Source organism: Calliphora vicina, chromosome 2 (genome assembly GCF_958450345.1).
Source record: "Calliphora vicina chromosome 2, idCalVici1.1, whole genome shotgun sequence".
Taxonomy (NCBI): Eukaryota; Metazoa; Arthropoda; class Insecta; order Diptera; family Calliphoridae; genus Calliphora; species Calliphora vicina.
The window spans coordinates 141,875,374-141,903,082 of NC_088781.1; the positions used below are offsets into that span (position 1 = coordinate 141,875,374).

Consider the following 27,709-nt stretch of genomic DNA (forward strand, 5'->3'; position numbering starts at 1 on the left):
TATCCCAGCAAGAGGTGCAAGAAAATAGGAATACTTACAAAATCTTAGTTATATAATCAGTCATCATGGCAATAGGTTGACCCTCTGCAGGGGAGTGTTCATAGCAAAATCCACTCATGCCATTAGGATTAACAATTACCTAAACATACAAAAAAATATATGCATTTCATTCTCCTCAAATATCGAAAGTTATTTTAGATCAAGAAACTATTTCTGAAATAAACTTGCTGATTATATGAAGAATGTTTTAATACTTGTATAGTTTTATCCATCCATCTATTTGCACTATTTTGTTTTGCGCCACCACCGTGTATTAATTGCTGACCAAGGATCACATATTTGTTTGATTCGTCAAAAGGTACCTCTTGATCTAAAGACACGGTGAATAAAGATTTTTGAATAACTTTAATATTTTTGCAATTAGCATGGGATTCAATTAATTGCTTATAAGCTTTGGCCCAATTATCCCGCTTATCTGTAGATAACAGGCCTATGGGTGTTCCGTAATCATTCTCACAATTGCTAATAGTTTCTAATTGTTTTAACAACACATCAGCATTTAAAATTTGATTATTTTTATTGTAAACGGGAAGTTTGTAAAACTGAAAATTATATTCCAATATAAAGCGATTAAAATTGCGAAATATAAATAATTATAATTTACATTATTTTTATGTATAATTGTTACATGCTGAGATTTTGGATAATATTCTAAACCATCTAGATCGGCCAAAGGTATGCGACATGTACCGAACACCGCCCCAAATTGTGAATTATCCAATTCATTTTTACCCATTTTTACTATGGGCATCTTGCCATCATCTATCAGTTTCTTAAACTTAACTAAAGCCATTATTAATTTGGCTGTATACATAAAATATTCATCTTTGTTTTTGAACTTGGTTATAGGAAATGTCATGCCAGGACTTGAATAAACTGTAACTGGTTCTCGATATCCTAAATATGCCACTTTCAGCCATCTTGGAGCAAGCCAATTTTCTTCTTTGTTAGCTACTTCTTCCAAAAGCTTTTGCAGTTCTGGGCCTTCTCCTTGCATAAATTCGTTGGCCTTACATATGGCTTCTTCAAATTCTTCACAACTTAAAAGTGGTTGAACAGATTTTAAAAATTTCGGTATAGTTTCCTCTAGTTTAAGAACTGGGAATTTCAAAAGTTTTTGTTTTATTTTATTTTTAGAATTTTTCTTGCAACTAAAATTTGTCCCTAGTGGTTTGGAAATTTTGATAATAGGACTGTATGCGAAATGTCGGCACTGTGTTTAAAATTATGAAATATTTTAGATTACAGAGATTTTGAAATATTTGAAAATATATAGAGATACATACCATCAAAGCTTGTAAGTTCCTTTGTAAAATTTGCATTATTTTAAAATTTTCAAATGTACTGGAAATTTCTTAAAAACAATATAAAATATAATAATTTTCAATTCCAATTTCTTACTTTTTAAAATCTATGTAATCTGTTATACCAAGTGTAGCATACATATTTACTCTCTATGATATAATGCTGCTCTCAACAAATATTAAGAGAATTTTTATTTTCCCTTTTTTAAGAGATGCAACAAGTGCCTGTGTATTAACATAATTTAGGCGATGGCGAAATCTACTACAACATTAATTAATTTAAAATTTATTTTATGGATTGTTATATAAATAAATAAAATTTTACTCAAATATACATATGTATTGATCAATATGTATGTTAATTTTTTGGAGCTATATACCCAAATCGCAGTTTTGGGAGATAAATACATAGAAGTTTTAACTTTTTTACGAGTATCTGTAAATTGTTATATTTCGCATATCGCTGTCATTATGTTTATACTTGTACACTTTACTTTTATGGTCATAGTACACATCCATAGACTAAACCAGAGAGGAAGGTGAAAGTAAAAAATATAATACTGAAGGCATAAATCTAAATTATTAAACTGTGTTAGTGAAAAAAGCATTACTTTGTTAGTGTAATACCGGTATGCATGTGCAAAAATATATTTTGCCTGCCTTCTAGACATTATTCTACATATTATGTCGTTTTGTATGCTTATGTATGTACAAAATTATAAATAATTTTTCTGCCGGAATATTGAATAATTACCTTTAATTAATTACGATAGCCAACAAATGTTTATATTTCTATAATCCTTTTTTTGTATTATACAAATTTTATAAAATAGAAAATACCGACGACACAAATTTAATATTATTTATAATTTTTTTAATACAATATGACATTAAGAAATCGTGTTACCATATCAATTTAAAGAGTGTTGGTTTTTGAGTTATATTTTTGTTATATATAAAAGCTAATTGTTTTGTATTACAATTTCCGTTATTTTTAAATTTGTTCTTAATGAATTAAAATAGCAAACATATTTCAGATATAAAACTACATATATAAGAATATTTAATTCTATCCAAAGGTTATAAAACTTTAATAATTTTAAAAATTTTTGGAATATGGAGGTTAAAATGTAAATATACAATTTTATATCGAAGCTAACGTTTGGAGTAGAAAATAGTTTTGGAAACTAGTTTTTTTATATCCTTCACCATGAATGTTCTCGAGAATTTTGGTATTGAAAATCAGTAAACACTTTTCAAAAAAATTAAATTTGAGCAAAAAAAATATTTTTAACAAAAATATAAATTTTTTTCTTTAAAAACTTAATTTGTTAGCCTATTTTCTAATATTTAATTTCAGATTGCTTCCTATAATAAAATAATTTCAAAGGGTATTCAAAATCTATCAAAAAGTTAACAACTCAGCCTATTCAGCATGGGTTTTCTAAGAGCACTATTGGGTCTAGGGGTTGGGGATGACATTAATCTGAAATTGTTGGTATTGATAATGGCCAAAATATGACCAACAAAAAATATTTAAGAATAAAATATCCGTCAGAGGAGCTCGAAATTTATAGCAAAAATAGTTTTTGAACAGGTAACAAGTTTTGGACCAAAAAATATTAAAAGCTTTGTTCGAACTCAGCATTATACATGTTTTGTTCCTGATAATATATATATATATGCATGTATCTAGCAATGTAAAATTCAGCACTGATATTTTCTAGTAATATAAAATATAAAATTAACCAAATTTTTTAAACACAATCTACAAAAATCGACTCTCTTACTTGTTATATTAATATTTTTATCTTTACAAAAAAAATTGTTCTATTTGAAAAGTGTCAATACTGAGTATTAACACTTTTCAAATTTAAAATATTATTGAAATCATTCGGTATTTCAAAAAATCGTTTCGAAAAAATATTTATTGTTTACACCAGATACGTCAAACTTTGATTTTGATTTTTTCATATTTTCTTTTGTTTGACATTACAAGAATTGTATAATTGAGAATTTATTTTCTAATGAGTGTACCTTATATGTATGTATGTATATGGTTTACACGATAGTATTACAAATATTTCATTTCTTTGTTGATTGATATTTTTCTGCAAACTTTATTATTATTTTATATTTTCTTGACATTTTTGTTTGCATATGAAAATAAAATTGTTTTGAATTGTTTTAAAAAACTTTTGAATACCGACCGTAAATCAAAAAAATCATTCCTATTTTTTGCAAATCTAATACAAAATTTTGTTTAGACGATGAAATTGTATTATGATACATACTTGAGTTTTTGACAAATATTAATACTCAGTATTGCCGTCTATAAATACCTTTAACGCTATGTCTATAACTGATAAATATTAATCATGATAAACGTGAAAATGGCTAGTGCTTTCGCTCAGACAAATTTGTCTTGAAAACAAATGTCAGTACATAATTGTTATGATAATTATTTGTCAAGTATTGACATGTGGTTAAAGAAAAATAATTTTTATTGAAATAAAACAATTTTTAAATATTTTGTTGAAATTTTTTCTTATATTTTTATTAAATAATTAACTCTATTACCATGCGCTAAATTATAAAAAAAATTATAATTACATATGTAAATTCTATTATAAAATTAGCAATACATTTAAAGACTTTTTTTGATAAAAAAAGCAATCGCTTAATTTAATACAATATTTTACAATTTCTTCTTTTTTCAGCAAATGTACATACGTTTCAGCATAAAAAACATTATACAATTTCTTTTATATGAATAATTGACAAATTGTTTTAAATTAAATGGTGGTAATAAGACTCAAAATCACAGCATTACTTTAATAATAAATATTTATATATAATAAATGAATAGTTTAAAATCTATTGTGATTTTTTTTTGTAAATAATTTAGAATATGTAGTTTAATATTAAAATAAAAAATATATATAAATATATAATTTTATGAACATTTGGTTAAAACCTCACAGAGGTAGTATGTTTGATTGATTGATGGAAATTTACTGATAATAATTGTTATAAAAATGATTATGATTATTTATGTTTAAAAAATATATGACAACTTAAAAACATAAAACGTAGTTAGTACGAGTATGAGCTAAAATTGCAAAACACTAATAACCCTTTATCTTGTTTTGCCTTTTTTGAATTTATTAAAATTACAAAGAATACTAGAAGACATAACCTTTATAAGTTTAAAAGACCCCATAAATCCACGAAAAATTCATACAATAATTTGTGCTTAAAAAAAAGATGATAAAGTGAAGAATATTTGTAATTTATCACAGTATATCGTTTTTTTTTTCTTTCATTTCTTGATGTATTAATGTATATATGAAATGCTTGTTTGTTTATCTATTTATGTATAAATAACCATTATTTTTGTTTAGTGCTAAAATAAAGTCTTATACATTAGATATGTTTTTGTTAGATTAGATGTATGTATAAGTGAAAATTTGTTAAATTCAACTAATATTCAGCTTATTAAATGTAACCTGTATTCATTTTTGAATACTTGTTGCTGTTAATTTTATTGGCGTTGTTGAGTTTGTGGGAACTTGTAAATTCAATGAATCACCATTCGATTCCGATGTTGAAGTTCTATAGCCGCTACTATTACTGCTAAGGGCAATCTGAAAATAATCAAAAAGATAAAGGTTTTTATTATTTATTTGTTTGTAACGGGTTTATAATAATACAATTAACATAAACAAAATTATTTTAATTAAAAATTACTTCAAATTAACATGATCTATAGAATAGAACTTGTTCAAGTGTTTGTTGCGCTATACATTTTGTCTGGCTTTGTGTTTTTTCCTGTTGATTTTGGCTTCTAGATCTTTCATGTGACGACATTAGATCGGAATGATCACATAGACGTCATTACAATACAGTCTTAAGTTAATTTTGCAATTGAATCGAAATTGTATTAAAAGAGTTAATACTATACAAGGATCACACGAAAATATTGTGTTAATCAAGTACTAACGAAAATCATTTGACGATCAATCATATCCGACGGTCGTCCTGCTTGACGACTAAGTTAATTTTAACTGTGTACGGTATGATGGTATGATTGTTTAAAAATATTTTATACAAGTTTTTAGGTAAAATTGGTTAATAATTAGAAATTAGCAAAAGTTAAGAAAATAAAAAATTCAACGACGGTTTGAAAAATATCAAAATCCTGTATGAAATTTTTTGGGAAAAATCTGTCAATGTGTTTACACGAAATAAATATGTACATAATTTCGGCTTTGTATTGCTATAAAACGAATTGTTCCATATCTAGATCATTACGATTGTGACAAATGTTTTTTTTATATTTTCTAAAACACCTATTTATTAATGGTCAGAAATTTACGAGTATATACTTATCATTTATTTAAACAATGTTTTTGTTTATGTTTAATAGAAATTAAAAACAAATTTGCGATGTTCAAACATGTTTTGAATTTAAAATTAAATTATTTAAACATACTCGTATTGATCGGCATTACTGCTCGCGCACTTATTTTTGCAACAAGGCACATAGGAGCTGTCAGTAATAAAAAAATGTAACGCCAGATCAACCCGGCTTTCAGACACGAGTTTACACAAGCCATGCATGGGATTAAACAATTCGTAATAGAAAATTTCAGGAATTTAACGGGAAAAGGCGATGTTTCAATTGAAAAATAGATTAAATGCCATATTCATAATCAAATTTTTAAATTTTCCAAAAATTTATAAAACAAACTTTCCACATAGAAATTGTTTTAAAAAATATAATTCGATTTGTTTAGTTAATAAGAAAACATAGAATTATACAGTTTTGAGCTAATAGTTTTGACATGTGTTAATAGAGACATTGAGTATAAAGTATGAAATTATTATTATTTAAACAAATACACCTAACATATCATTTGCATTTGCGTAACAAATTATTTATTCACATTTCGATGTGCTAAACGAGTGTTTAATCATTATTAATATTCGTATTGACAGACTTATTATTAATACCTATGTATGTATTAACTAATTTCAATAAAAATTTAAACATATGTATGTACATTATTCATCCAGTTATAATTTGTTCATTTGGTCGCGTGTTTCAAATAAGCACAAACAAAAGAATGTAAACAAAACAATAAACTGACAGATAGCAGGACAGACAGACATATAAACAGTTAGGCGTTATGAATATGGCTTAAAAACTTTCAACTAAATTTAAAAAAAGTTCCTAACAATAAATTATACAAATAAATTTAATTGTTCACTTGGAGGCAGAGCTTCGAATTAATTAAATTTGAATTCAGAATTATTCATATCAGCATTTCATTTCATAACACCATTCCCGACAATACAAATTCTTTAGCTTCAATTGAATAGGATTTATTTGAATAGGATTCATTAATTGTTACATTAATTTTCATAATAAAATTCATTCAAACTTTGATTGATTACATTTTTGTTATTTCAAATCTAATTCATATATGTACATAGTTTTCTTTATTCAATTTGTTTTTGTTTTGATTTTAATTATTTACAAAAATCAATTGGAAATAATAGATTTGAATTGAAGAAAAATAAAATGATTGAATGATTTTTTGTCTGTAAAGGATTGAATTAAGGCCTGTTTCACGATGTCGAAAGAAATCTGATTCGAACAAATTTATATGAAAACTATTAGAAAGAATTTAAAAAACTGAGTGTTTTTTATAAAAATTGTTCGACTCATTTTTCTTTCGACATCGTGGAACAGGCAGTTAATTCGCAAATGAATGAATTCGATACATTTGAAGTAATAAGTAATTTAGCTAATATTTAGATCATATTAAGATAATATTTAATTTGATTTTGAAAATTAAATTAAGAATTAATTCTTTCGAAGCTTTGTATTGATTTAAAATTTAGTGTTATGCATTTGTTTAAACGACTCTTACCTGTTGTTCTCCCTCGTCATCATCATCGTCATCTTCATCGGTTGTTGTATTGGAATTTGAACTGTCTGTCTTTAGTTCGTTGACGCAATAATTGTTATTGCCATGGCAACACGATGATGATGAGTTACGACTTAAAGTCAAAGTGGCGGTATCACTGTCATTGCCCTCATCACAGGAACTAGAATCAGTACTAGATTCTAGAGCTGGCTCTAGTTCCAAAGCAAATGAACCTCTTTTAGCACGTATATTATTGGGGAGTTTGGAGAGTGTCGGTTGTAGTTCTGTATACAAATCGCTTGATTCATGGCCGCTATTACTTAAGATGATGTTTGATTTTTCATTTTTTTCCAACAATTTCAATTCGCAAGGCTTGTATACACCATTCTGATTGATCTGTAAAAGATTGGCACGACCATAGTTCAACTCCAAGAGATGAGAATTTTTCGCCAACGAAGACATTTTTAAAGTGGCTCGTGTAATAGCGTAGATGAGTAGAGAGAGGCCGGCTAGTAGACCTCCCCAAAAGCCTATAGGTTCAATATAGGGCAAATAATTGATGTAAAAGTTGAATTTATTATCTAGACTATCGGGTAGTTTAGGCAACATCTGAAAATATACAAATAATGTTTACTAAATAATTCACTGTTGATCTCATATCAGTTGAATGTTAAATACTTACAATTTCAAACCATAACATGGGCACGGTTAAGTGGTTAAAACGTTTAACACGGCTATAGGCAGACAAATCATGGAAGTGCATATTGATTTGTACTTTAACCGACAACGACAAAGGTAAGCCAGATTCCTAAAATTATAAAATTGAAAATAAATAAATTAATATTTTATATTTCTATTGTAACTAAAATGGTTTTTAGTGAAAATTGTTAAATTTTACTTGATAACATATTATTATTGTTGTTTTTGTTTTATTACAACAACATATTTAAACAATTTAGCCTTTGCTCTAATTTACACGTGACATTTAAATGTTTTATTGGGGAAACAACAACGACAAAAAATAGGTCAGCGGAAAATACATATTTCACTTGAAGTGAGAATTTCAAGTTTATTCATTTTATTCATGCAACCACTGCAATTTTGTATACAAACATGAACATTTTCGCACATTTACTGAAAATTCATTTCATGTTATTTCAGAAAATAAAAACAAAAAAAAAAATACAATTTCATTGTTGATTTCAAAACTACACAGCATCAGGTATGTTTATAGCTTAATTACTTGTTTCATTGTACTCGTCATATCAATATAATTGTTTTGAAGTATTAGAACATGCGTTCTACAATATTGAGCTAAGTATTTGATTGATTACTAGATATGTATGTATGTAGTTCTGGCAGCTGGTAATTAAATAATTGTTTAAACATATTATTAACAAAAAAAGTGAATACAAAAATGTATGCTTGTAAACACTTTGATAACATTAATGCAAAAAAGCAATTAATAAAATATAGGAAAACAATAAATTAAGCAGAAAATTGTTTTTAAAAAATAATAATAAAACTACATTTAGACATTTTGCTAATTACAATATAAAAAATTTTACTACGGAAATAAACATCTAAAACATGTCAATATTCTTATAAACAGAACATTAGATATATATTTAAATAGTTTTGATATTTAATTTATGCATTCATTTGCTATTTAATTAATATTTAAATGGCAACAACTGCTTTCACTTGCTCCAACTAACTACTGTTTACACCTACATGCATCCATAAGTATGTAAACATGTAGGAATTTATTAATACCTGAATAGTAATCGACCATTATGTACTTGCTACATGACATGATTCAGAAATACTCTTCCATTATTTAACAAAAAATTTATATTTACCAAAACTTTGCAATATATTTATGTATTATTATGAGATTTTGGGCAATGTCAGGAATTGGAAACTGATATTGTTAGCTAAGAGTGCAAAGGCTCAAATTCCATTTTTTTATGGAATTAAATTTTTTTAATAAATCTTTATTACAAATACCGCGTCTGGCTGAATTATATATATACGAAACTATACTTTAATTAAACCGAACCAGAATTATACATTATTTGGGGACTTCGGAAAGTTGATTTCAACATTGCTAAAGCATATATAATCTGTATGTTCTCGCCAATGGAAAATGTGGAAATTACCAGCGGAAAGACAATCTAATATCTACCCTTTTATTATCTTTGGATTAAAGATTTTGAAACCAATTAATATTAATATTAAAAGTATTTTACTACGGAATTCTAAATCTATACACACTATTCTTATTAACTTCTCATGTTACACATCCAATAACAATTAAGTCATTTATCAATAACTGTAGACTTTATAATTTATTTGTTTAATTAAATATTTTTAATTGAACTACATACAAACAAAAAAAATCCTTTTAATTAAAAATGTTTTGTACTCGTATTTGCTTAATATTAATAATGTAAATGAATAAATTGCTGATTTTAATTATAGCAAATTCCAAAGAAAATATAAATATTCAAAAGGTTAATAATGTTAATGAATTTTTTCTTATTTTAACTTTAAAATATATAAAATTTAAATTAAAGTTTAGAAAAACTATGAATGGAAAGATTTGAAAACATAATGGCCGGATGCAGCGTTACATTATAATTGCAAATTTGAAAAAATTTTAAATAAAGTTTAAATTAAAACTAAAAGTTTAAGATTTATATTATTAATATTACTAAGGTTAAAACGTGCCACATTTTCTAAGTGAGTAATAAAATAAGAACAAAATCTATCTTCCGGATTGGATTCCTTTCGAAAATGTTAAATGTTATAAATTTAAATAAATTTGTGTCCGGTAATAAAAATAAAAATAAACTAAAACAGTTTTGTGTTATTGACATGACTAACCTTTCGTAATAACTTTTGCTGTTCTGCATTTCGATAAGTAATTGTTTGTTTGGTTAACTTTGATGATGATTCTTTCCTAATTATTATGCACAGCAATTCTTGTGATGACAAAACACATGTAGTTTGTTTGCATTTTTATTATAAAAATTCCTTATTTGTAAATCTGAACTTTTCCACACGCAAATTTCCGATATTAGATGGGAAATTAAAATGGACTACCACAGCTGACTGTCTTAACTTTTAAAATTTATTTAATGTATTCTTATTAAAGGAAAATTACACTTTTAGTTGGAATTGCTTATTACAAATATTTCTTCTTCATTATTCATATTCATATGTAGTTTACAAATGCTAAATAAAAATAATTGTATTTCTAATTTAAAAATGGTGACACTTATTATGCACACATGTCTTTATTAAATAGTTCTTCTTATTTTAAAAATGTTTCAGAAAAAATTCCCACAATTAAAAACTGATAAATCAGCTAAATAATACGTGATTGTTTCAACACAAAATAATAAACAGAACACAACATTATTCGCAATAACGCACTTCTATCAACACTCTACTGATGATTTCAAAATACTGATGTTTAAATATTTTGTTTCCTTTTCTACGAAACATCTACTAGTTATAACTATGTACATCTCTCCAAGATGAGATGGTTATAATATAGATGTTTGTTTATTTTTATCAAACTTGATGTTTCGCATTTCAAAACTATTAGTAATAAAGTGGATCTCATTGTTATTCATGACCAGATACAAATGATGTCAGAAATCGCAAACTGATGTTTGAATTAAATATTTTAAAAGTACTTTTTATTTTAAACCAAAAAAAAATTTTCCACACATAAATTGACAGTTTTAAGCATTTGAATGCGCACGCAATGACAAATCATAGAAAATAATGTTTTATTTTTAAACGATTTTAAATTGAAATTCTCCAAACATAAGTGGGAGTAATAAAATGATGTTTAATAGCACCATCGATTATTTGGCGAAAATGTTATGCTAATTTTTGATTTTTGTTTTGATCTATAAATATAAATTCAAGATCAGTTTGAACTTTCTTCATTTTAACTCACATATACATACATATGGATATTTCCTCTTTCAATCTATATTCAGAAGTCATTCATTTGTTCACTCAGCGAACAATTTCTTGTCCTCACATGAATTTGTCTCGTGTGGACAACTCTTATCTATGTTGTGTTCAGAACATTTTTGCCCTCAAATGTCATGTTATCACAAAATTACAAGGAACATTTTTAACATGAACATCGACATTTTTTCCCACACTAATTTCTTCATGTACTTCTGTGTGTGAATCGTAATTCTGCTGACGTTTTTTCATTTCTAAACGATGGCTTGTCAGAACGTGATGTGATGTAAGAACCAAAAATATGGAAATGTTCAATTTCTGAAACTTTTCATTGCATTAGCAAAGCATCTTATTTTTTTTATATAAAAACCATACAAAAATATACATAAATCTTTGGAACCAAGGTCAGATGAGCTCTTGCATAAATTCAACAAGAAGCTATAGCAGTTAATCACTCCATTTAAATGTTGTTTTCGTATAACTGAACTAACCTAAAGGAATGCCAGACAAATATGTATAGCAATTATTAAGAAAAATAGCAGTAGTTTTTGGAACTAAATAGTTTGTCATTAACAAAACTTGTTGCATAATGTTTGTGGTACAAACAATTAATAACCTTAAGCAATTTTATATTCCCTCCACAGTTGCATAAATTATTTTCTCAACTAAATGTGAACTAAAAAGTGAATGGAAATGAAACATTGTTTTGTAATTTAATTAAGTTCTTTTAATAAATTATGCCGCAATTATCTTTAATCAAAGGTTGTTGCAAAATTGCAAAGATTTTGCAGAATTACTTGCATTTAATAAAATGAAACCATTAAAATTCTCAATAACAGTTACATCTGATACAAATCATCTTATATTTTTTTGAAAAATGTTTTCGACTTTTTTATACGTTTGGTGTTTTAGATAATATGCAATTACATTCGACAAAAAAAAAATGTATTGAATTTAAAACTTGTTACTGCTACATTTTTTGTAGGCTAATGATTACAAAGCAAAATCAACTAACTACTTAAAATACAGTTTAATAATTTCATTACAAAAGTGATTTGTTAAAAAAAAATCTACTTGTATATTAAAATATTCAAACAAAACCAGAATTAATTAGAACATTTTAAAGTTCTCCATATTTTTTTTTAATGCGCACTTAGTCTATTTTACTTTTTAACTTAGTTCATATTAATTGTTTTTTTCACTTACCGGTTGTACTATAAATTCTGATGAATGTTTTTCCTTGTTGGGTATTAAACCAGTTATATTTTCCTGTAGGCCAGGATCAGCATCCATGAAATGTGGCAAACTCAATGAAATAGGGAAACCGTAATAACAATCAGTGACGTCAACTAAACCAATAGGTTGACAGTAGCCTTTTATGAAGAAAAAAGAAAAAATAATTGTATAAGTAAATACACCAGGGAGTTTATTAGTGATGTGAAATCTTGACGACAGCATCAACATGAGTCATTAGTTGGAATGGAAATTTTCTTACTGATTTATAAACATGAAAATACAAATTATTGGGATAGGTAATGTCAACACAATTTGATTATTAAGCATTGTAAACAGTTCAGGCTGTTTGTGAAAAAAAATTGGAATAAAAAAATTAATTTTTTCTGAGTTCAACAACCATTGCTATACATATCGTTGAGGAGACAACGAAAAGTTTAATGTACATATATTTTAACAACTTTTCAGGAAAGCAAAATACATTTAATTTGTATATAAAAATACACAATATCTTTAATAACAAACAATTTGAAAATAGTTTCATAAATTCAATCATAAAAAGAAACCAGAAAAGGAATCATTTTCATTAAGAAAACTAAACGACATCAATGTTTCAAACTAAAATAGGGTGTTTGAAATTCTTTTTTGCCCACCATATCAATTTTTATTTACAGTTTGTTTTGCTTAGTATTACTTTTTTTACAATACGCCCCTTTTGCATTAATGCGAACTTTTTGTTTTTCACTTACAGTGTCATTATCATGATCAAAATACCGTTTTTTTTTTGCTTTTGTTTTGTTTTAATGACTTTGTTTGCGTTTAACAAAAAAAAACACGACTTGGCAGGTGAGTACTGAAGTAAGTATTATTTTGACGTCACTTAGTGAAGTTTTATGGAATTTTTATTTGGTCAAAACAAAAAATATAAATCACTTTAATTCAACAAAAAAAAAAAAAAAAACAAGGAATATGTATCATTTTATTTAAGAAAATTAACCTGTTTAAAACCAACAGCTGGACAAAGGGCAATAGACATTTTTAAATAATTGAAATCATTATTTTTGAAATTTTCTGTAAATTTTTTTATGAAATCATCATCTAAATATTTATTTGTCTAGTCATTTAAACAGAGATTAGTTTCCTTAAATGATGTACGTGTATACATCTAATTACTTTTTAAAAATTGATTGTTAATTTTGATAGATGTTTTTTTTTCACTCGATAAAATCCACCTTCATTCATTTATCATAGTTTTAATCAGAAACTATTTTTTTTTTGCAAATACTAATCGTATTCAGACAATTATTTAGCAATACAAAACAGCAATTAACATTTTAATGGGGGTTGTAAAAAATATGAATTTATAATGGTACTGCATACTACTATTCAGCAGTGTAAAAAGCATTGACTAAAATAGTTAAGATTTATTGAGATATTAATGATATGCAATTAAATTTACATTACAATCATAGACCATTATCTTTGAAGCGTGTTTATGACAGGGGTGATGAAAGGTTATCTTAAGATTTTTAATGAGCGTTTAAAAATCACTACAAATACTCACCATTTCTACAATAACACTTGTTTTCGGGATTAATGCGACCATTATCCAAAGCATTTTCTTCAAACACATATTTGTAGCCAGACAAACTGCCCACATTTACACGTTCTTCATCGCTTCTAAACTGTAATTGTTAAGAAAAAAAATACATAAGAAAATATACAATTAAATGTTTAGTTGACAATAATATTTACCAAATTAATGGGACGGCACATGCTTTTTCTGAAGAATTTTAGAGAATCGTTGGGTTGTATAAAGCTAGGAAACTTGACACCATCCGAAGCCATTTCAATATTACTGCAGTGATCTCCCTTCCAATGGGACAAATCCTTTTTACCCATAAAGGTAGCATAAAGACCAGAAATACTTGGATCAGGCACTCCGGTATGGAACGTTTCAAAATCATTATCAAAATCGTACATCTATTTATAAGAAACCCGGACTTTAGTTAAGAAGTTTAACTCAATGTAATTTCTTAAACAACTTACTCTATCAATGAGACCCACTTTATCGAAATGTATCCAATTTGGTAAGAACTTATTACCCAATGTAGTTAAGGTGGTGGCATAACCAAACATAAACTCCCTGGCGGTCATACGAACAATGGGTTGCGAATTCTGAGTCATAAAGAGACTATTTAAACCAATGCGTACGAAAAACGATTTGTCGGCTGTTAAATGTGATATGGCCTGCAAGTATTTATAAATATGTTGTAATATTTGTTTGATTTTTGAACAATTATTCAAATAATTTTAATTTGTTAATAATAAGCTTATTTCTATCTGATGCACAATTATTGTAGTTTATGTTTTATTTATATGATAATACGTGTTTAATTGCTATTACGTTATAAAGTTCGAACTATTTCTGTATGTTTGTCAGTGTTAGAATTAATTACAGCTATAAACTATCTATAATATTACCATCTAATCAAATTGTTCGAAATATTTCTACAGAATTTCTGTTCTAATCAAAACAAAGTGGAAAAAATCCATTATAAAATTGTTCTAAGACTATAAGTTAAACGATTAATCATACTAAAACCAATAACATTTTAATAATTCCCTTTTAATAATAACTATTGATACTATGTATTTAGATATTTCCATTGTATATTGTACACATAAATTAAAAATTAATTGATAATAAATTGTACAATGATCTCAAGTCATGTTTATATCACAAGTCTTTTGTTTTCTTAATGGGAAATTGTGAAAAGTAAAAAAATTGAGATTAATTAATTGTGTTTAATCAATTGAACTTGAAATGGAAAAGTAAAAAACGATCATAATTTAACTGACTAAAGCAGGCGAGGAACCAACCCAATAGTTTAAAACAAGGACAATTTAATAAATTCTTTAATAGTTTTCCTGCTTTGTATACAAAAAAATATAAGTTTTTGGGAGTTAAATTTCTTTTTTTTTACTTTTGTGGAGTTATGAAGAATTTGACATTTTGTATAAAATCTATGTAAGAAAAAATAGTTTTCGTATTAACGTTTTAATTAGATTTTCATCGATTTTCAGCTAAAAATATTAACATTAGTTATTTTATCATACGATGGTAATTAATTTTCCATTATTTTTATATTAATTTCAAACGTCATATTTTAGCAATTTCTTTATAAATATTAAAATTAAATTCCAAGTTAATTTGCAAAAGCAACTCATGATTGATTAAAAAAACTATTTATTTTATTATAAATAAAAGGGTACAATGTAACAAATTTATTTAAATTTTAATTAAGAATAATATTTATTAATTGTATTAGAATTATTGACACGAATGCCAAGAATCAAAAGTAAAAGTTCAATAAAACGAACTTGTTTCGATTTTAAATGCAACAATAATCATTTGGGAATTCTATAGAATATGAATTAATTATTTTATTATACATATCCCGTTTTATTTTGTTTATCAATAAAACAACTTAATTTTTAATATTATTAGTGTTTAAAAGAATGCTAGACATCATTAATTTATGGACTTGTTATTCAAACACTCAGAAAGACAATTTTGTCTATAAGTAATGCCTGACCTATTTATAAAAAAAAAGTATTTTTTTTTTTGAAAAAAACTGGCCATATAGGAAAGTTTTAAGAACTTAAAACCACAAGAATATAAACAAACAACATATTTTAAAGTTAAGAACAATAAATATTTAATTAGAGGAATTTTTATTTTAATATATTTTATTAATCATTTTATTTATTATTTAAAGACTTGTAAAACTTCCCTTTCATTTTCAAAACAAATTAAATGTATTGTAAAGCAATTTCGAGAATCTTTAATTATTTATTTATATGCAGACTGACGTCAAAGTTTAATTTTTTTATAAAACAAATTTAAATAACAGCCACTTTTTGGCAGTTTATTAATTGATGTTATTTTATAAGATAAAATGAAACAACGTTGTTATTGAATGAAAAACATTTCGAGAAACAAAACAAAATAATCGAATACATTGATAATTTATTTATATACATACATACAATATAAATAAAATAAAATAAATTATTTAAATACGCAATTATTAAATGTTCTTTATTTTTTGTTTTCTTTACATATTGAAAAAAGAAATTTAGCTTCCTTGAGTTTTTTGTAACTAGTTTTTAGAGTTTCTAATAAACAAAGAAATAAACAAACAATTTTCAGACCTATCTTAACATTTACATTAGCGTTTGACGTATTTATGTGGCGTTATGCTGTAAAATAACTTAAGATCAAGTTTATTCAGATATTACCAGTTTGATTTTTGTTTCATTTTATTAAATTTTTATTATGTTTGTGTGTTTGAAACGTTAAGTTATAAAATAAATTTACAAGTTTTTTTTCTATTAAACTTGACTAAGTTTAAAAGTCTATTGGTTTGTCTGTCTGCGCAAATAATTTATTTTTTTACTATTTTATTTGTTATTTGCAAATATACGCATTTAATAAAATATTAGTAAAAAGCGCTAAAAACTGGAATTATACAAAAGATTTTTTGTTTTTTTGCTAAAGTCTGGCTCCATGTTGGAATTATAAGTATTTGATTTATACATATGGGCAATTCCACGAGAATCGCTACCACGACTGCAAACCCAAAAACCCTTGAAACTTTTTTTCAAGATGATTTGAAGTATTTTGATCAAAAATAATAGTTTAAACTGATTATATTTAATTTTTTAATGTTATAGGCTAAAATTGCGGCGAAAACTAGCCTCCCAATTAGCTTGTAGTATGAAATGAATTTGACTCTAATTGTTTTCTTGCTATTGTCAAATTGTTAATTGAAACCGAATGTATATTTTCCATTTTTATTATAAGAGAAAAATCTGTCACGTACGATATTAAATATTATTTATTATAAAATCATCAGATTGTTTTTATTTAAATATGACGGATTGTAAAGGAAAAATATTTAGTTTAGTGTAAGAAATTGAAAGAAAACATAACGCCTCTCACGATTCGATTATTTTCGCATATTTCTACATGTACCTCAAAATGAGTTCCGTTTTATGTCACATACGATATTACCTTATTTCGCTCAATATTTTGGACAACAATATTTCGAAAGAACATTTTATTATTTTAAAATATAGTAGTACCCTCTGAATGGTACATAAAGACCAAATTATTTTTCAGATACTCTTATTTTTGCAATATCTATTCCACTCTATAGGCGTACAAATGTCACGTACGATGATATGGAATTGCCCATATGTATATTAAATGAAGCCCAAAATTGTGTGAATCAATATTGTATAAAAACATATCAGATCAATCTGAAAATGTATACTAAAGGAAGCGTAATTGAACAGCGCCATATTGGATTTTATGATTGTTGACAAATTATATTATAAAGTTTGGTATATGACAATAATATTACTAGTGTGTAGCATTCTAAAATATCATAATATTTTGTCAATACCTTGGTAAACATATTATGGCGCAACAATCCTATTATAGTAGTGAAACAACCATAATATGATTATATCTAACCAGATTATGATTCCACCACTACTGTAATATGGTCATGCACAACCATGCTAGCTGATATGAGCATATTATGGTTGAGCTCAACCATATATTAATATAACTCTACCATGGTTGTGGTGGAACAGGTAGAATATTGCTTAGTTGCCGCAACCATATCGTAACCATGTCTTTCATGAAGAAACAATTTTAAAAAATTTAAAAGAAATCCAAAATGTTTGTATACAATCTAATTTGCAACCAACCTAGATACACTAGGTATGTATATTTAAATTAAAGTTTATATAAAACCTATCTATCAAATGGTACGTCTATTTAATTTAAGATTTAATATTTGCCTTTGTCAACAGCTGTATTTCTAGATTATCATCTTAAGTGATTAAAATATGAGATGTCAGTTTTCTCAGCACATATCATTAGTTTGTCCAGTTATTTTCCATGAGTGTATAACTTTGATTTGCTGTTGGCAGTCAACAACAGTGTTAAGACAATGTACTAAGTTAAGTTAGTGTACTGTTGAGTATTTGTCATCAAACACTTGGAACAGACGATTTAACTTGAAATTTGAGCGCTACTGTTATAATATTTAAACTAGACTTAACAATAAGCTGTTGTTCGTTGTTTAAATGTTTATCTCGTATAAACATTTGTCTAAGCATGCATTTTTAAATAATTTATTATTTATTATTTGTTTATTTTATTCAACTTTATTTAACCAGTGTGCTAGTGAGAAAGGGGGAAGTAAATAGACAAATGAGTCTATTAATATATAGAAACATATTTTTCTTTTTTAAACGAATGCACATATTAATTGAACAAATTTGAATAAAATTTATTTTCTTCTAAATGTTTTTTTTATATTAGGGAAACAAAAACGTTATGCGAAAATATAAAAGAAGGCTCGGCTAAAGCCGAGTGCTGTTAAACTTATTGTTTTGTTATGAAATTGAGAAAAATATACATCCATAGATATATAGATAGATAGATATATTCAAACGAACTTGCTGCCACTCACTGTTTATGTATCTACATATGTGAGTTTGTGTTTACTATAGTATAGTAACGTTTATTGACCCAAACATTGTTATTTTTTTATTTTATTTTTCAAATACGATTAACTTTTGTTATGCCTTTATGTGTATCTGTGTGTAAATATATCTGTGTATATGTTTGAATATTGTATAAATTTAAATCTCATTTATATTGTGACAGGTGACTATAAAAAGAAAAAAAAACATGTGAAAATCACGCGATTTATATTAAATGTAAATTGTACGTAAATTTTGAAAATTGTTAATAAATTGAAATGACTAATTACAAAAGTGCAGTACAATTTTTGGACAAGGACAGTAAAAGGACTTACATATGTATTATTTAATATTCGAGTTGCCTATATTTAGCTATTTGTTTTTCTTAGTGTAATTGTTAAACATATTTTTTTTGTTGTTACTTACCAACATGGCTATATTAACCATTACAACTTCATCATCTTCTCGTCTTCCTTCTGACAAATGTTCTTGCCACACCAAAGGATGACTTGGATTGGTTGAAACAGTATTGTTGTCGTTAAACGTAATATTCTCATGAGTCATAAGTTCTCTGTAAATGGAAAAAAATAAAATAATAAAATCTAGCATTAAGAACCAATTAAAACAAGAGGGTGGAGTTTAGTTTAAAAAAAATGTAAATCAGGAAATGTTAATTGAATTGCTGAAAAAGTTTCTATAATTTAATAAGAACTATCTATACAAGTTAAATGATATCACGCAAAGAATACTTTTTTTTCAAACTCACTGCAGGAAAAATAATGAAATTCTAAATTCTACATTAAAATCGCAAACAGTGAACAGTGGGGCCGATTGCAAAACAAATGTAATAAATCTGAAAGTTCTAAACTCGTAATCATCATGAGTAGATACAGGGTGTTATATTTGATGATACAACTTTTATGTGTTTAAAAACTTAAAAATATGTAAATTTTGAAATATTTGTTTTTGACTTTAATTTTTCTTTTTGGAAATTAACTTTTAACGTTAAAGAATAAAGTATTTTAAATTATCATGTGAAACATTCAAATTCCTCCTAACCTTTATCACTAAAACGTACATTGTCTACCCTCGTGTGTTGTTTTCCACACATACGGTATTTCTTTTACTCAGGCAACATAATTTTGTTTGTAATCAATATAATTTATAGAAAGTACATACAATGTCATATCGCTGAGACAAGAGTTTAAAGCTTAAGCTAAATTATTTATTTTTCTTTCGAAAAACCCTTTACTTTAAACAATAATTTAAATAAATTATTTTGTTACTTACTTGTAGACATAAGGACCCACTTGTTCAACATTCATTTTCTCCCGTCCAGCCATAAAAGCTTCAGCATTGGTGATATTAAACAAATATACTTTAATATACAAATCCACTGGAGGTTGAGCCCATAAATTGAAAATTTCACCATCTTCCGCCATAATTAGTTTCTATTTTAAAAAAGAAAATTAAAAATTAAAACGAAAATTAATAATAATGTAAAATGTAATATAAATAACAAATAAATACAATTTAAATTTATTATTAACTTACCCATTTGAATATCAAATCGTAGGGATGAAATATTTTTACCAAAACTGCAGTACATATTGCTAAAATACCCACAGCTAATAGTAGAAATGCACCTGTAATTAAATAAGAAAAAAAACATTTTTAATTTGTTACTCAAATTAATTACTTTGTTTTTCATTTTGTTAAGAATGTTGTAAAACTAATTCTAACTTAAACTTGTAATAAGTTTAAGTTTATGTTAAAAACAACTTATTTTCCTTGAACTCTTTGTCAAAGCAGTTTTTAATTCTATGTGCATTCTGCACATTATCTAAAGTTTATTGGCCTTTTGGAAAACTCAACTAAAAAAAGCAAACAAATCGAACAAACTTTATAAAAAAAATTTCTAGAATTTAATCTTGTTTAAATTGTTACAACAGTTTAACGCAGTTTTAATTCAAAAAATTCCATAAAGCAAATATAAATATGTAATAAAAATAATAAAATAATATGTTTATAGAAATACATGGATGTTTTTTTTTAATTTAGTCTTTAAATATGTTAATATATAAGATTTTATTAGTTTGTTTTTAGCAAATGAAATCCCAATTATGACGCAAAAGGTCTCACTTATAACGGATACTAAGAATAAATTATCTCTAGACTTTTTAAAAGTTTTATTTTTTTTTTTCGAAATTCATTAATATTTATTTTATAATCTATAAATAATTTGGTAAATAAAAAATAATACTTAATAAAATATTCCAAAACTTTTAAAATATTGTTTTGATTTTAAGTTCGTTTAAACTTGAAAGTGTTTTTAATTTTAGAAAATTATATTTATTAGAGTTAGGTAATAAAAATAAGATTTAATTGATCATATTATAAAGTGTAATTTATTAATTGGAAATCACTTTAAATGTTTATTGTTTTATTAATGCAGCTAGCAAGAGACTTGTAGTAGTCTAGCAGTTCTAGACTTGCAACTTTGTTTTATATGAACAGAACAGAAATTTCGAATTGAAAAGTTTATAATAAGATATAATTGAATAGATAGGAAACAATGTAGACAATTTTTTATCTAACGTTATGTAACGAGAAAGAAAATTAAACATTTCTTATAAATCAATTAACATTAAATTGTTCTTTTAGTTGAGAGCTATTTTGTTATAAAACCACTAAGGTTTTCTTTTTGGCTCATCGACGATGTGTTTTTTTTTTATTCTTACTTAGTTTAATCGAGCTAGCAACTAAAACCCTCTGATGTCTGTAACAAAACAATGCACGCAGAGAAAAGACATGGTTGAAGCAAACTTCCAGTCATAAATGTTTGTTGCATATTACTTTATGGTTTAATACATTTTATTGCAATAATAACTTGTATTCTACAGCAATGTTTTGTCTTCATATTTTATAATTACATATGTATATGGTTGTCAATAACAAATAAATAATGATAACTATGAAATCGCCATTATTTATGTGGTCAAAATTTGGTGAAAATCTACTTCCACAAAGTGGGTCAAAAGATCAATTGAAATAGTACTTTTGTTCTAGATGTCTACTAACACAAACATTTTAAACTCAATTATTTCGAAATGGCAAACAATTTATACACTATTATTTTATTAAGGGGACGAAATAATATTGTTATATTTATTATCATTATTTGATCACATTATGATTGAGTTAGAATTATAATATGGTTGGCCTCAACCATAATAGGATTAAGCTACATCCAGGCAATCCGTGCCTGATTGTGATACACCATAATAATCACATTATAATTGAGCTGAAATCATAATATGGTTGTGATCAACCATAATATGGTTGTGCTCAACCATAATATGTTTGTCTCAACCATAATATGATTGTCAGAACTATTTAATGGTTGAGACAAACATATTCAACGATCATATTAGCACAACCATAAATGTTGTTGGTTGTCACAACCATAATATGGTTGCCACAACAATAATATGGTTGTGACAACCATGGTTGTGCCAACCATAATATGGTTGTCACAACCATAATATGGTTGCCAAACCAAAATATGGTTGCCAAACCATAATATGGTTGCCAAACCATAATATGGTTGTCACAACCATAATATGGTTGCCACAACCATAATATGGTTGCCACAACCATAATATGGTTGCCACAACCATAATATGGTTGTACTTCAAACATAACATTGTGATTGAGCTGGAATCAAAATATAATATGATTGTGCTACAATCATATTATCAGGTTTAAAACTCACCATAATATGGTTGGAAATAATCATATTATGGTTGTGCTAATATTATAATATGATCGTTGATTAAAGGGATTAAATTATGGCAAAGTAATGGTACACATTAGTAATATTATGGTATAATTTGAGAGCAATCATAAAACATAATCATAATATGACGCTGTTCGATTATGGCCACCACAACCATGTTTTTTTCTTTGCGTGTGTCCCATACGAAGTCAGATTGGAAAAGAATCTACAGAAAACTGATAGTATCATTGGCTTTTTATGCTATTTTTAATGAGCCATGAGGTCGTAATAATTTTTTATTATAAAACCACAAGATTTGTTTGCTCCTAAAATAGCTCTGTCTAGTGTTTACAATTTTAGTGCACGAGTAAGATGCTTTAAAACCAAAAATGCAACACTTGTGTTGTCGGGCACAAATGATGATGATGGAGATGTGTTGCATGTGGTAAATGCGATTTGAAAAGAGAAAGGATTTGTATTCCAGCAAGTCAAGGTCTTCTTAACAAAAAAAAAAGGTTCTAGAAAATGCCTGCTCATCTATGTAAAAGAAGAATACGCAAAAGAACTATAAAGATATAAGTTTGTAAGTTTAAGTGTCTAGAAAAAGGAGTTGAAACAAGACTAGCTAATCAATGTATTGTATTACAAATACAAATAAACAAAGCAAAACCAGCAACGGAGACGACAAAATCTAAAAGCCTTTTTTTTACACATTGTTCTGCATTAAATACATAGAACCAGTTTAAAAAACAGAACAAAAGCTACAAATTTTTGCTAATTATAAAAATAAAAAATGAAAACAATTCTGAATGGAAATTTTTTGTTCGTAGACTTAAATATAAAATATTCACGTGCTGTATAAGTATAATCTGAAAAAAAATCTGCCAATGGAATATTTTAGAATATATTTAAGAAATATACAAATAATAATGATAATAAAATAAAAGAAAAGAAAACAACTTTATTTTAATATAATAGTTTATGCTACAAAGCCTTATGAAAATGTATAAATTAATTAATGAATAACTTTGAGATTTTATTTATTATAAATCAACTTTTACAAACAAGCGTTTATTTTTCCCGTCATTCATTCATAAGCTTCAAAAGCAAATGTTTCCTTGTTTTTATTTTTGATTTCATGAAAATACATTTAATATTTTTACTAACGGCCAATAATTAGCCATTTCGTATGCAAATTGCTTTTTAATACTATTTTTTTAATACTTAACATTTCGCAAAATAAAACATTACATTATTTAATTATTAAAAAAAAAGACACTGACATTTTTACAATACAAAGATTTTGTTTTAAAAAGCAGGATATTGAATATCGATAACAAGGTCTAATCTATATCAAATTAAAAGCAAATTAAAAAAAAAATATTTTTTTAATTCTAGAATAAATGTAAATACTTGTAATATATTACTACTACTAACATAGTACTAGTTGTTATAATACATATTAAGTATTATATAACATTTTAAGATATTCTGAATAAAATTATTTAAAAAATAAAAGCTATTGAAAACTACTAGAGAATTTAATTCAATTAAGTGTTTTGTATACAATTACGTATAATTGTCATTATTTTACACCCAATTATGACGTTTAACCCATTTTAGTTTATTGAACTAAACAATGTTTTAAACGGAGTTATTTTATAACTGAGTTTTTTTTTTAGTTTTATAAAAATGTTTATTAATGTGTTTTTAATTTAAAAATTGCCATTACTTAACACCTAAAACCACAACAATAATTTCAAATGCTAAACAATTTGGCAAACAAATTGCAAAAAACAAATTGCTTATTTACTTGTTAATTACAGCAAATTATAAATTTAATTTAAGATTTTTAATTCAGTTGCATAAAATTTTTCTTATAGTATCTAGACAAACTTAAATTTATAATTAAAAATATTTTTTTTATTTAATGTTACATTCTAGAATTGAAGTTTTTTAAATCTCATATTATTTTAATGGGTTAACAACATTCCTGAACGCTTTCATAGTGACAACTAGATTAGGGAAACTTTATTGATACTTGTATAAATAAATTCCTAGGCATATTTCAATTCATGTAACTTGAATATTTCATTACTCATACTTGCAAGTAATGAAATCAACTTACAGTTGACACATATGACTTTACATATTATTATGTTGAATAAAATATATAGAGTAATAAAAACTATAAATTATACAAAGCTAGCCAGCTAGCGGAAAATAACAAACAAAATCTATGTGATGAGCAGGGCTGAGATTTTCAAATGCAAATTCATGTTTGTAGTCAATAAGCTAAGATCTATTTTGAACAATTACTTTTCTGAATCAGATGTTTTGCAACAAAATGACATCGATTTGATGTTGTAAATTTTAGCTATAAATGCATCTTTTGGCATATTTTGTTTTAAATGCATATTTTGTATTAGTATACTCTTCACCATGAGTGACAGGGGTATATATAATTTTATCATTCCATTTGTAATTTCTATATTTTTCATTTGCGATCCCACAAAGTATATATGAATCGTCTGTCCTTCTGTATGTTGAAATCAGCTTTCCGTAGCACAAGTCGGATTTTTATACCGAATTTTTTTCACAAAAAAAAATTTAGTTTAATACAATTTTTTCACTAATAAATTAAAAAAAAATGTTTGCCATAAAACTAATAAATTAAATTTTTTTTAAATTTTGTTTCCTAAAAATATTGAAAATTTGTATTTTAAAGTATAATTTGGTGAGAGGTATATAAGATTCAATACATCCTACTATAGCTCTCCTTCTTGTTTATTGTATTTTAGTTTTCATAATTTGTAATTTATTATTAATGATGATTTTTATATTTTTAAACTTGTAGCAGAGTGTTAATGCTTTAACATGTATATAACAAAAAAATATAAATATTTTTCCAGTTTTAGAATATAATTCCACTTATAGAGGATATATTTGCAAATATTTCACATTTAATAGAGCATATTTCCGTATAATTGCATGTTTTTATAAGTACATGAAAATTTCAGCCCTGATGATGTGATATTATTAGTAAACAACACAATAACACTAAATAATTAGTTTAATTTATTAACAAATGCTTACTTTTTTGATAATTGTGTTGATTAAATTGCTGATTAATTTTGTATTCCTTGGAAAAACGTCGCGGTCCAAAGTAAAAACTTTCAAGAAAATCCTTTAACGAATTACGTCTTAAACGTCTTCTTATAGTCATAGTGGATTTTTCGTATAACTTTTAATATATATTTATATATATTTTTATTTAAACACAACAAATTTTAACACAAAATCTAAATGATTTTCTTGTTAAAATTGATAAGGTTGTTGTAATGTTGAAATTCTTTCGAAAACTAAATTCTAAACAATTAGTTTCGCCTCTATGGAGCTTAAAACAGAGAATCTCAGAAACAAGGTGAATAATACGTTTAGCATTAAAATAAATTAACTATCATTTATATGCAAAAAGAGTAAAAGAAATTAATAATATGTTTCTATAGGAAACAAAGAAAGACAAATAAAAAACACAAAATTGCATTATATTTGTCTAATAACAAAAAGCTTTACAATTTTTTCTGATTTTGCAAAAACAATTGAGAGGATTTCAGCGGGCACGTGAAAAATAAACAAATAAATTTCTAAACAAGCGTAAAACAAACATTTTTATTTTAAAATGCCAGAACTCAGAGTTGATAGCTGATGGGCAGTGAATGAATAGAATTCAATCCATTGAGAATTAATTAACCTTAATTAGTGATTCGTTATTTGGCCCCTAGGATAAATATTAAGTAGGCACAGTCCATCGTCATTTATTTATTTAGTTTGTGGTACTCTTAACTGTTTAGCAGAATAAATAAAAACAAAATAATAGCAAACATACTTGTACTATAAATAAAACTACATATTTTAGACAGTTGTGGTGAAATACATTTGAATAATTTCACAACTCATGCATAAATTAAGCAAAATACTAATTATTTTCAAATTAACAAAATTACTTAAACATTTCTCTGTATAAAAACATTTACTAAGACATACATATATAAATAATGAATATTTTGTGATAAAAAGAAATAAATAAATTTAACAAAAAAAGTAAAATTTTATTTAAACATTCAAGAAAACCGGCTGGATGAGGTAGGTATGTGTCTGCAGTCTTTTGTTTTTCTCTTCACACAAAGAAAAGGAAAAACAACAAAAATAAACAAACAAACAAATCAAACACTTTAAAAGTCATGACTTTTAAATTTTTGAATATTAATATTTTAACTAATAACTACATAATAAACAAATTGCCATCAAATAAATTTAGAATGTATGACTGCAAAACCATAAAATAGATAAAAAGTAAAATAAATTTTGCAAAAACGTTTTTCAAACGTCATCCTCTCTTAGCCAGCAGTACAAAAGTCAACAAGACTTGGGTTTCTCGTGTGAATCACAATTTGGAATTTTGTTTCGCACCCTAATCACTACTGTTATTCTTTTTTTTTTAACAAAATCAAATAAATTTTCAGACTTTTAACGATGAATTGGCAAAAATTTAAATAAAGAAATACAACAAAAAAAAATTGTTAAACACATACGTAAAATAAACTGGAATAACACAGTTATAGAATCGAAAATAATATTGTATTAAATACATACATATGTTAAACTTTATTTTAATTTGTTTTAGCAAAAAAAAAACATTATTTTCAACACCCAAATACAATTCACACTTGCTAGCTCAAGTTTGTACTGTTACAAAAAGCAAATAAATACTGGTTTTCTAAGCTAAATATTTTATTTAACATTATTTATAAGTTATATTTATTGTAAATGATAAA

General features: G+C 25.7%; 2 protein-coding genes across 3 annotated transcripts in view; both read right to left on the reverse strand.

Moving 5' to 3' along the window:
- The window catches only part of Sec61alpha (SEC61 translocon subunit alpha), a 64,820-nt gene extending 62,628 nt beyond the window's left edge, over positions 1 to 2,192 (reverse strand). The window contains exons 1-5 of the mRNA XM_065502332.1: positions 2,119 to 2,192; positions 1,347 to 1,414; positions 665 to 1,273; positions 255 to 602; positions 39 to 139 (exon numbers count right to left, since the gene is read on the reverse strand). Of these exons, the coding sequence (XP_065358404.1) occupies positions 39 to 139; positions 255 to 602; positions 665 to 1,273; positions 1,347 to 1,382 (1,094 nt within the window). The 5' untranslated portion in view covers positions 1,383 to 1,414; positions 2,119 to 2,192. The remainder of the gene's footprint in view (positions 1 to 38; positions 140 to 254; positions 603 to 664; positions 1,274 to 1,346; positions 1,415 to 2,118) is intronic.
- Positions 2,193 to 3,884: 1,692 nt separating this feature from the next.
- The window catches only part of LOC135952413 (scavenger receptor class B member 1), a 46,629-nt gene continuing 22,804 nt past the window's right edge, over positions 3,885 to 27,709 (reverse strand). For both annotated transcript variants that reach the window (XM_065502337.1, XM_065502338.1), the window contains exons 2-11: positions 20,648 to 20,739; positions 20,384 to 20,544; positions 19,520 to 19,664; positions 14,576 to 14,776; positions 14,282 to 14,509; positions 14,091 to 14,211; positions 12,500 to 12,666; positions 7,983 to 8,108; positions 7,304 to 7,909; positions 3,885 to 5,011 (exon numbers count right to left, since the gene is read on the reverse strand). In XM_065502337.1, the coding sequence (XP_065358409.1) occupies positions 4,880 to 5,011; positions 7,304 to 7,909; positions 7,983 to 8,108; positions 12,500 to 12,666; positions 14,091 to 14,211; positions 14,282 to 14,509; positions 14,576 to 14,776; positions 19,520 to 19,664; positions 20,384 to 20,544; positions 20,648 to 20,739 (1,979 nt within the window). In that variant the 3' untranslated portion in view covers positions 3,885 to 4,879. The remainder of the gene's footprint in view (positions 5,012 to 7,303; positions 7,910 to 7,982; positions 8,109 to 12,499; positions 12,667 to 14,090; positions 14,212 to 14,281; positions 14,510 to 14,575; positions 14,777 to 19,519; positions 19,665 to 20,383; positions 20,545 to 20,647; positions 20,740 to 27,709) is intronic.